This window comes from Oryctolagus cuniculus, chromosome 8 (genome assembly GCF_964237555.1).
Source record: "Oryctolagus cuniculus chromosome 8, mOryCun1.1, whole genome shotgun sequence".
Lineage (NCBI taxonomy): Eukaryota > Metazoa > Chordata > Mammalia > Lagomorpha > Leporidae > Oryctolagus > Oryctolagus cuniculus.
The window spans coordinates 97,523,073-97,533,444 of record NC_091439.1 but is presented as its reverse complement, the minus strand read 5'-3'; the positions used below and the strand labels follow the sequence as shown (position 1 = coordinate 97,533,444).

General features: G+C 39.4%; 1 protein-coding gene and 1 long non-coding RNA gene across 2 annotated transcripts in view; one reads left to right on the top strand and one right to left on the bottom strand.

The window, feature by feature from the left end:
• The first annotated feature begins 2,625 nt into the window (after positions 1-2,625).
• The window catches only part of LOC103350789 (ADP-ribosylation factor-like protein 1), a 40,960-nt gene continuing 33,213 nt past the window's right edge, over positions 2,626-10,372 (top strand). Inside the window, exon 1 of the long non-coding RNA XR_011378409.1 lies at positions 2,626-2,750. This is a non-coding gene — a long non-coding RNA (ADP-ribosylation factor-like protein 1). The remainder of the gene's footprint in view (positions 2,751-10,372) is intronic.
• LOC100344752 (transmembrane protease serine 11C-like) overlaps positions 2,746-10,372 on the bottom strand; it is a 64,711-nt gene continuing 57,084 nt past the window's right edge. The window contains exon 11 of the mRNA XM_051819763.2: positions 2,746-6,164. Coding sequence (XP_051675723.1) covers positions 6,003-6,164 — 162 coding nt within the window. The 3' untranslated portion in view covers positions 2,746-6,002. The remainder of the gene's footprint in view (positions 6,165-10,372) is intronic.

Here is a 10,372-nt window from a genome sequence, read left to right as displayed (position 1 = left end):
CTGAAAGTGGGGTATGGTCACCTCTTTTGGTATAATCATGCCCTTACTTCCTCTCTTCAAAGGTGATCCATGCTTGGATTTTAGCCCTTACTTGGTATAATGCTCATCCACGCTTTCTCTCCTCTGGTTGTTGGGTGGGTACAAGATTCTTTGCAGCTGGGACTTTTGTTGAAATGGCTTCTTTTCCCTGTCTGTTGCTAGGTGTGTGCATCTGAGCTGCCGCAGGTGCCTCTGCTCACAAGACGGCATCTGTGCCTGCCGGTTGCTGGGTATGCACACAAGAGCTGCCGCAGCTGCTGTCTAGTTATGTCCAAAATGGTGCCCGGCCTCTCTCAGCTGGTTGTCAGGTACTGTTGTAGGGGAGATGGGGAGAGAGAAACGTGCCCCCCCCCCCTTTTCTCCTGAGGTCTCTGGCCAGACTCAAAGACAGTGTAGTCCTTAGGCTCTCCCTCTGGCTATATCATCAGTGGCATAGGCTACTGCAGTCTGGTCTCACCTTGCTTTCCAAAACTGGTGCTTTCTCTGGCTGTGGGCTTCTGGGGTTGTGTGTTGTATCTGTGCTTGTTGTTGTGCGTTTGCACCTTCGACACAGATCCACGGTATCTCTCCTCTTTCCACATAATCTCTACTGCAGTTTTCCCTGCAACTCTGCCCTGAGAATGTGCTCACTCCACTCCACTTGGGAAATCTTGTGCAGGTGATTTGAAAGGGTGCTCTGAGGTTATTCCTCCAAGAAAATGAGGAAAGCCAGAGAGGGCAGAGGAAGAACTCAGACAAAGTATGGGTTCAGCTAAAGTCTGATCCAAGTCTGCGTCCATATAGAACACTGGGGCATAATTGGAACCACAGAGTTGCCACCCCATTAGGAAAAGAGACTGACCTTTTGCACTTCTGTATTAGTTACCCATTAGCTGAGGTCCATGTGTCAGTTGAGGAAAACTTTTCAGGTATATCAATGTTATATTCTCCCATGAACTAATGACAGTTCTCAGAAGAGGGCACTTGTGGGCCCTTGGTAGCCAATACTCCCATTAGCTAATTGAGGAGTGTTCATGTTTGTCAAAGTAGCCTGAGTAGCCATACTAGGAAATTATTGTTTGAGGGCAACAGAACTCCATTAAATGGAAATTAAACTAGATTTTCACAATGAATATAGAGTATTAGGATAAAACACTACTTTGGGAATCAGGAGATCCCTGTTCTCTTGTGTGACCTTCAAGCATCTTGGGTTTCATAGTAATTTTTATAAAATTCATAATATGGTCATTAAGAGTCTCTTTCAGCTTCAGAATAACTTTGCATTATTCTCTCTTGCATTCAATTTTCTACTAATTAAAATAATCTATTTTCATTTATTACCCCTTATTTAATTCAGGCCAGGGCTGAACCAGGCCAAAGCCAGGAGCCAGGAGCTTCATCTGGATATCTCACATTGAAGGGCAACACTTGACCCATCTTCCAGTGCTTTTTCCAGGCCGTTAGCTGGGAGCTGGACTGGAAGTGGAGCAGTCAGGTCTTGAACCGGCATCCACAGCAGATGCCGGCATCTCAGGCAGCAGCTCAAGTTACTACACCACAATGCTGGCTGCTTTGTGACATTTTACTTATGGATTCATCAGTTGTTTGTTTTCTGTCTTAGCTATTATGAACAGTGCTGCAATGAATGTGGGGCTGTAGATACTCTTTGAGATACTGATTTTGTTTCCTTTGGCTATATAACTAGTGGGAGGATTGCTGGATCATATGGTAGTTCTATTTTTTGAGTATTTTTTGAGAATCTTCCATACTGTTTTCCATTGTAACTATACCACTTACATTCTTACCAGCAGTGTACAAACATTCCCTTTGCCAAATTTATGTTTTGTCTGTTCAGTGATAGTCATCCTAGGTGATAACTTACTGGGGTTTTAATTTGTACTTCCTTTATGATTACTGATGTCAAATAGCTTTTAGTATACCTGTTAGCCATTTGTATGTCTTCTTTGCAAAGATGTCTATTCAGATTGTGCTATGTTTTAGATATTTTTTTTCTTTTTTTATTTTTAAGTTTTATTTAATGAATATAAATTTCCAAAGTACAGCTTATGGATTACAATGGCTTCCCCCCCATAACGTCCCTCCCACCCACAAACCTCCCCTTTCCCACTCCCTCTCCCCTTCCATTCACATCAAGATTCATTTTTGATTCTCTTTATATACAGAAGATCAGTTTAGCATACATTAAGTAAAGATTTCAACAGTTTGCACCCACATAGAAACACAAAGTGAAAAATACTGTTTGAGTACTAGTTATAGCATTAAATCACAATGTACAGCACACTAAGGACAAAGATCCTACATGAGGAGTAAGTGCACAGTGACTCCTGTTGTTGACTTAACAAATTGACACTCTTGTTTATGGCCTCAGTAATCACCCTAGGCTCTTGTCATGAGCTGCCAAGGCTATGGAAGCCCCCTGAGTTCACCGACTCTGATCATATTTAGACAAGGCCATGGTCAAAGTGGAAGTTCTCTCCTCCCTTCAGAGAAAGGTACCTCCTTCTTTGATGACCCATTCTTTCCACTGGGATCTCACTCGCGGAGATCTTTCATTTAGGTGTTTTTTTTTTTTTTTCCCCAGAGTGTCTTGGCTTTCCATGCCTGAAATATAGATATGGTTTGAGTGAGGTATGGCCTGCGGGAAGTCCTTAGGATGCTGCCCTTGGAATGGATCAAGATGGCTGTCACGGGACCCCTGAGCTTTCGTGAGAGTGAGTTGTTATAAAGATGATGCTGATTTCTGAGTCACTGTCCGGCTTCTTACTGGGCAGTGTGATCTTTTCCTTTTGCATGAGTTCTGCCATCTACCATGAAATTCTAACCAGAACTGAGCTGATGGTGGAATCATGCCTGGAAATCTCTAGAACTGTGAACTAAATAAACCTCTTTTCTTTTTAAAGGTAGCCTGCCTTGGATAATTCATTGTAGTGATGAAAATTAGGTGAATGTAGGATGTTTGCCCATTTATTTATTTTTTTATATATTGAGTGGTATGAATTCCTTGTGCAGTTTGTATATATTGTTATCACACCCTTATCAGATATATAGTTTGCAGATATCTTCTCCAGTCTCATATGTTGCCTTTTATTTCTTTCATTTACTTGATTGTTTCCTTTGTAATGCAGGACTTTTTATCTTGGTTTTATTCCAGTCACTTATATGTCCTTTTTTTCTGGTCTTTTTCTTTTTTGTTTTTGTGATTACAGTGTCATATTCTAAGAATAATTGCCTAGACCTAACACAGGGGATTTTCTCTTGTATTTTCTTTTAACACTTTTATAGCTTCAGATTTTATATTTAAGTCTTTAATCCATTTCAAGTTAATTTCTATGTGTGGTGTTAGATATGGGTCCAATTTCATTCCTTTTCATGTGTTTTTTTTGTTTTTGTTTTTTTTTTTTTTTGACAGGCAGAGTGGATAGTGAGAGAGAGAGACAGAGAGAAAGGTCTTCTTTTTGCCGTTGGTTCATCTCCCAATGGCTGCTGCGGCTGGTGTGCTGCGGCTGGCGCACTGTGCTGATCTGAATCCAGGAGCCAGGTGCTTATCTTGGTCTCCCATGGGGTGCAGGGCCCAAGCACTTGGGCCATCCTCCACTGCACTCCCGGGCCACAGCAGAGACCTGGCCTGGAAAAGGGGCAACCAGGACAGAATCCGGTGCCCCGACTGGAACTAGCACACGGTGTGCCGGTGCCACAGGTGGAGGATTAGCCTGTTGAGCCGTGGCGCCGGCCTCCTTTTCATGTGTTTTTATCATAAAATGCTTCCAAATACTCTTTTTAGTATAAATGTTCATATCGGAAGAACTCAGTAATCTTGATGGTGATACTCAGTTGGGGAGATGTCTTCATTACCGCTATTACTGTTTTGGCTTATAGAGGGGTGAACAGAATCTATTTCTACCCAATGTATCATCATGCAGTTCAGTTTACTTAAACCAGCCTATTTAGGAGGCACGTTCTTAAAATTTTCAAACTTCTCATATCTGTCTTCCTGTTAAAATTCTTTTCTAAATTAAAAATGAAATATTTTGTGCTCTTTTCCCATAGGGATTTTATACTGTCTGTATACACAAAGAAATTGAGTAAGGAGGAGCACTGGTGGCTTATGTCACTAGTCTATATTGATTTTTTTGAGATAACGTAATATGTATAGCATGCAGCCTGTGACTTATAACTTTATAAATACATGAGAATACAGAATCTCTGTTTGCTATGAATTTACATGATTTTGAATATTATTACCAGAAGGTAGCATATTTTGCATTGGTAACAACTATTAATTTTAAAAATCCATCCAGCATTTTTTCCCTGGAAATGGCAATCAATAACCCCACATCCTCCATTGAAAAAGTGGTATGTGAATCTAAGCTTGGCCATTCTTGACCTGTATACACTTGGTTTATTTTGTTTATTCTGAGCTTCTTTTTTTTGTTGTTTTTGTTTGTTTGTTTTTTGTTTGTTTGTTTGTTTGTTTGTTTTTTGACAGGCAGAGTGGACAGTGAGAGAGAGAGACAGAGAGAAAGGTCTTCCTTTGCCGTTGGTTCACCCTCCAATGGCCGCCGCGGCCGGCGCGCTGTGGCCGTTGCACCGCGCTGATCTGATGGCAGGAGCCAGGTATTTCTCCTGGTCTCCCGTGGGGTGCAGGGCCCAAGCACTTGGGCCATCCTCCACTGCACTCCCTGGCCACAGCAGAGAGCTGGCCTGGAAGAGGGGCAACCGGGACAGAATCTGGCGCCCCGACCGGGACTAGAACCCGGTGTGCCGGCGCCACAAGGCGGAGGATTAGCCTAGTGAGCCGTGGCGCCGGCTCATATCATATAATGTAGCATAATTGTTAAAAGTGTGAGTTTTGGAGTGGAATTGTGTGATTTTGAATCCCAGTTTAGTCCATTATAAACTGTCTGGTCTTTGTAAAGTAATTTGACTTCTCTATACCTGAGTTTTATTGTCTATTTGATTGTGATCAGAAGGGAACCATCTTCATGGGTTCGTTGGGAGAGTTCGATATAATAATACATGTGAAGCATGTCTAGTACATAAGAAAGACCCAATAAAGGTTTGTTTTATCATTAATGCGATTTTTGGGATTGTATGAGAAAAATTACATTATAATGAAGGCTATTAGTGGTAGCTGTAAATGGTCAATGATGAAAAAGAGAAGGACTAAACTATTGAGACATTGGTGGACTACTGTCTGAGAAAGTACATGATGAGAAGATACATTGGAATGCAACTAACCTATTGATTTGGCATAATATTGCATTTTTAGACATGTGTGCCTTTGTCTTGAATATATGTGTATGGGCAAAAAGACAGTGAAGCAGACAGAAAGCTTCCATGTTATTTATTCTGGTGCATAATTTCTATTATTGAGAGAATGGGACTAACTCAACAAACATTGTAATCTATTCAGTCACCTATGGGGACTATTATATTGTTTTGTGTCATTCAAGATAATGAAGCCATAAATTGACAAAGGATTAGAACTAGCACAAGGGCCAGAAAGATAATAGATTTTTTGAGTAATTTTTATAGGTAGTATTATTGCAACTGACTGAACTATAACCTACCAATATGTTGACCTTGTGGAATCCATTCTCTTGTCAGCAGAAAATTATGTGTTCAGAAGGTAGTTTATTATAAACACCTATTCAGTGATTTTCCAAGGGGATCTGGATCTGCAAATTAGCAGAGTATTTCCTTAATAAACCATAACCTGTATTTACTCATAATTACTTCCAATATGGAAAGGAGTAAAGGGAAAATTGCATATTCTGATTCATAATCTTACTGAAATTTTGTCAAAGCCTAATAAAATTTTAATTGTTCTAAGATTGTTTATATTTAAAATTTCAACATTAAATGTGTGTAGGGAAAGGTGATCTTTAAAATTTGGCTTGGGAGTGACATATAAACATAACAATATATAAGCTTCGAACTATAATCCACAGAGGACTTCTACACTAGAGACCAGTTTTGGACATGATCCAGTCTCTGTAGTAGGTCACTCGGGTATAGATACCAGGCTTGTTTGGAAGAGCACATTCATCTCCCCAGCTTACAACACCGGCAAGGAACCATATGCCTTTAGAATCTGCACTAACCAGGGGTCCACCAGAGTCACCCTAGAGAGAAAAAAGATATATATATATATATAATCACTAAAGTTTAAAGGTGAATATTGCCCATTTTTCTCTTTTATAGTGAAGATAGGAAAAGACAGACAACCCTAGATATTTCAATATTAAAATGATTCTAGTCTAGAATATCTTTGTAGCCTATGAAAATTCATTTCAATCATATATAGTAATATAATAATGTCAAACATGTATGAAAAGTTTCAGTTATTATCCAAAGGAAGTATTTGAAGATATTATTACTATGGAATTGTTAGTATTCTGGGGAACTCTGATTATCTTCCCAAATTCTCCTGTTTGAAGATATTGGGAAAAACCAAACTGGACTATTGCTCTTCCACTCTTGTGTGAATATTACTCTGATTTTCAGAATTGTGTGATTTGGCTGTATCCCCTCTACATCTCTTATAATTTTTTAAGGGAAAGAGTTTATTAGGGGAAACCTGACAGACTGGAGGGAAGGGGCGAAGGAGAAAAAGAGGGAGAAGGAGAGCATAAGAGAGAGATCCAGAGAGACATCAAGAGACAGAGAGACAGACAGAGATCAGGAGGTGGAGAGAAAGAGAGCCACATGTTCAGGAACACGTCCTTTAAAAACTTTGGTGGGGGGCTGGCAGGGAAGTAGGGGCATCGAATCTCATTAGGATGGGAGTGGGGCTGACACCAGTGGTTGGGCCATGTGGCCACCTGGCTTCCAGCAATGGTGGCAGGGGCTAGAGCCCAAGATGGTGTCAGTTATAGTTTTTAATATACTGATTTTTAGCTCATTTCCCCAGGATAATGGAGCACTTTAATACTGAATATTCCTTTTCTCTAATCCTTTTAATTACCCTGGATAATTTTAACATCTATTGGATGATACATCTAATACCTTAGCTGACAACCTCTTGGTTTTTTTGACTCTGACCATTCACATCTTAAATTCAATCTTACAGTGTTACTTCAGGTTACCTGGAAGTGTTCCACCCCTGAAAAACCATTTTTCAGCATTATGATAGCATTTACCAATCCCTTAACATTTTTTTTGTTTCACTTTTCACTCTGTACTTGCTCTTCAACCTCACTAAGAATGGCAGTTATTTGACTTCCTTCTTTTCTGTTAGTGTTTTAGCTCAAGTCTTCCTTCCTATCTTTCCTTATGTAGGCTGCATTATTCACCCTTACTAGCATCCTCAGCTCATTACCTTATGCCCCACCATAGCCTGGACCAAACCACTCAATGTGAAATAAAACCATATTGCAAATTTCCAGCCTCAGGCTAATTCCTCTCAGCAATATTTACAAATCTCTGGCCAACTTCTTTTCTCATTTTCCAGGGCAGCAATTTTAAACTTTTGTCATTTCATAATTGTATAAAACACAGATTCCTCACTCTGAAGCTAGTATATTACTTTCAGAATCTTGGAATAAGTGAGAGTTAAGAGGTGGCAATCCCTCCATTCTTTGTCTTGTATCTTTTGACTTCTCAGTTCACCCATATCAGTCTACAATTGTATCTGCTCTTCTCAAACAGATGGATATATTTTGTCTTAAAAAAACATGAATTATGATTGACAAATAAACATGTTTTTTAGATGTGTGATGTGATGTTTTGATATACAAATGCATTGTGAAATGATTCCCCCATGAAAATAATTAACCTATCTACCATCTCTCAGAATTACTATTTTATTTTTATTTTTTATATTTTTTATTTTTTAAATTTTTTTATTTTTTTGACAGGCAGAGTGGACAGTGAGAGAGAGAGACAGAGAGAAAGGTCTTCGTCTTCCTTTTGCTGTTGGTTCACCCTCCAATGGCCGCCACGGCTGGCACGCTGCGGCCAGCGCACCGCACTGATCTGATGGCAGGAGTCAGGTACTTCTCCTGGTCTCCCATGGGGTGCAGGGCCCAAGCACTTGGGCCGTCCTCCACTGCACTCCCTGGCCACAGCAGAGGGCTGGCCTGGAAGAGGGGCAACCGGGACAGAATCCGGCGCCCTGACCGGGACTAGAACCCGGTGTGTTGGCGCCGCAAGACGGAGGATTAGCCTAGTGAGCTGCAGCGCCGGCCTTATTTTTATTTTTTGGAGAAAGTACTGAATATCTACTCTCTTAGCAAATTTCAAGTAGACATGTCAGTATGGTCACCAAGCTATACTTTAGAACTCTTAGTCAAAGGGTATAAATTTTCAGTTAAAAAATTAGCAAGTTCTAATATCTCTCCATATTCCTCTGACTCCCAGCTCCAGGAATATGTTTTGATGAGTTTGATTTTTTAGATTTTACATATCAGTGAGAACATTTAGTATTTTTTTTGCTATGTCTGACTTATTTTACTTAGCATAATGTCCTCTAGGTTCATCATGTTATCACAAATAGCAGGATTTCCTTCTTTTTTTCTGACTTGAATAATACTCCATATACATATATATGTGAGAGTATATGTGTATGTAGTGACATGTGTAATATATTACACATGTGATATATATCATATAAAGTGATTTAAGAAAATGTGATATATATACACACATACATATATATCACTTTATATACTCATTCATCTATTGATGAAGTTAGGCTGTTTTCATATCTTGGCTAATGTGAATTTGCCAATATGTTTATATGAATCTGGGGCTACAGATACCTCTTTGAGATACTGATTCGATTTCCTTTGAATGTATATTCAGAAGTAGGAGTGCTGCATCCTATGTTGGCTCTATTTTTATTTTTCTGAGGAACTCCATTCTGTTTTCCATAGTTGCTTTACCAATTACCTCCCAACAAACAGTGTACAAATGTTTTCTTTTCTTGACACCCTCATCAACACTTATTACCTACTTTGATAATGGTATCTACTATGCATTAGGGTTATATTTCATTGTGGTTCTAATTTGCACTTCTGTGATGATTAATGATGTTGAATACTTTTTTGTTTATCTTTTGGCCCTTTATATGTATTCTTTGGGAAAACATCTGTTTAGGCCATTGGCTCACTTTTAATTCATGTTATTGGTTTTTCTGGTATTGTATGAATTTCTGATTTCCTTAAAGGATTGAAAGGAAGAGATTTTACAATGTTAGCAAAGTGTGTGAAAGAGTCATCAGAGTAGAACAGTTTGGAAAATGTGGAAGAAAGCTTAAGTTAGTGGAAAGTTCAAATACCTGTATAGGAGAAGGAGATTGGGTAAAGAACACAGATAAGAGATTAGCCTTCAATAGTAGAAACAGCTTATTTATTGTAAATTGAGAGTAGAAGAATAAATACAAACATAAATGTATCAGGTAGAAAGGAAAGGAAAGGAGTTCTCATGTGATTGTGTTTATTTTTTTGGTCTGTGGGAGGAATTTTCATATGCTTAGGAAGATAAGAACATGGTGGAATTGGTAGGTTCTGAGTACAATTAAAGTTTGAAGAGCACTATCAACTATTTCTGCTAAAAACCTGTACAGTGTATTAAGGACCCACCTATTATTTTATGACTCCAGTTTACATGAAGATGAGATTTCTTTTTTTTTTTAAACTTCGGTTTTTTGTTGTTGTTGTTGTTTGTTTTATTTATTTGACAGGTAGAGTTATAGACAGTGAGAGAGGGAGACAGAGAGAAAGGTCTTTCCTCTGTTCACTCCCCAAATGGCCACTACAGCCGGCGCTGTGTGGATCCAAAGCCAGGAGCCAGAGCTTCTTACTGGTCTCCCATGCGGGTGCAGGGGCCCAAGCACCCAGGCCATCCTCCACTGCCCTCCCGGGCCACAGCAGAGAGCTGGACTGGAAGAGGGCAGCCTGGACTAGAACCCAGTGCCCATACTGGATGCTGCACCGCAGGCGGAGGATTAACCAAGTGAGCCACGGCGCCAGCCCCGAAGGTGAAATTTCTTTTAGCTGTGTCCAGAACCTCACACATAAGAAGAAATAAGGCTGATTGATTGCTCTGTGATTGAAGATTATTATGATGAGTGTGGGGGAAAGTAGAAGATAAGTCATTGAAGGTACTATAATGAAATGATTATTGAGATTTAATGTTATAACGAGTACCCAAACAATATATTTCACTTTGTGTTTCTATGGGGGTGCAAACTGTTAAACTGTTGAAATCTTTACTTAATGTATACTAAACTGATCCTCTGTAAAAAAAAAAAAAAAAGAAAAAAAAAGAAATTATCAACTCCCAACTTGACTATCACTGGGATTAAACATGACAATAGGTCTGATCTGAT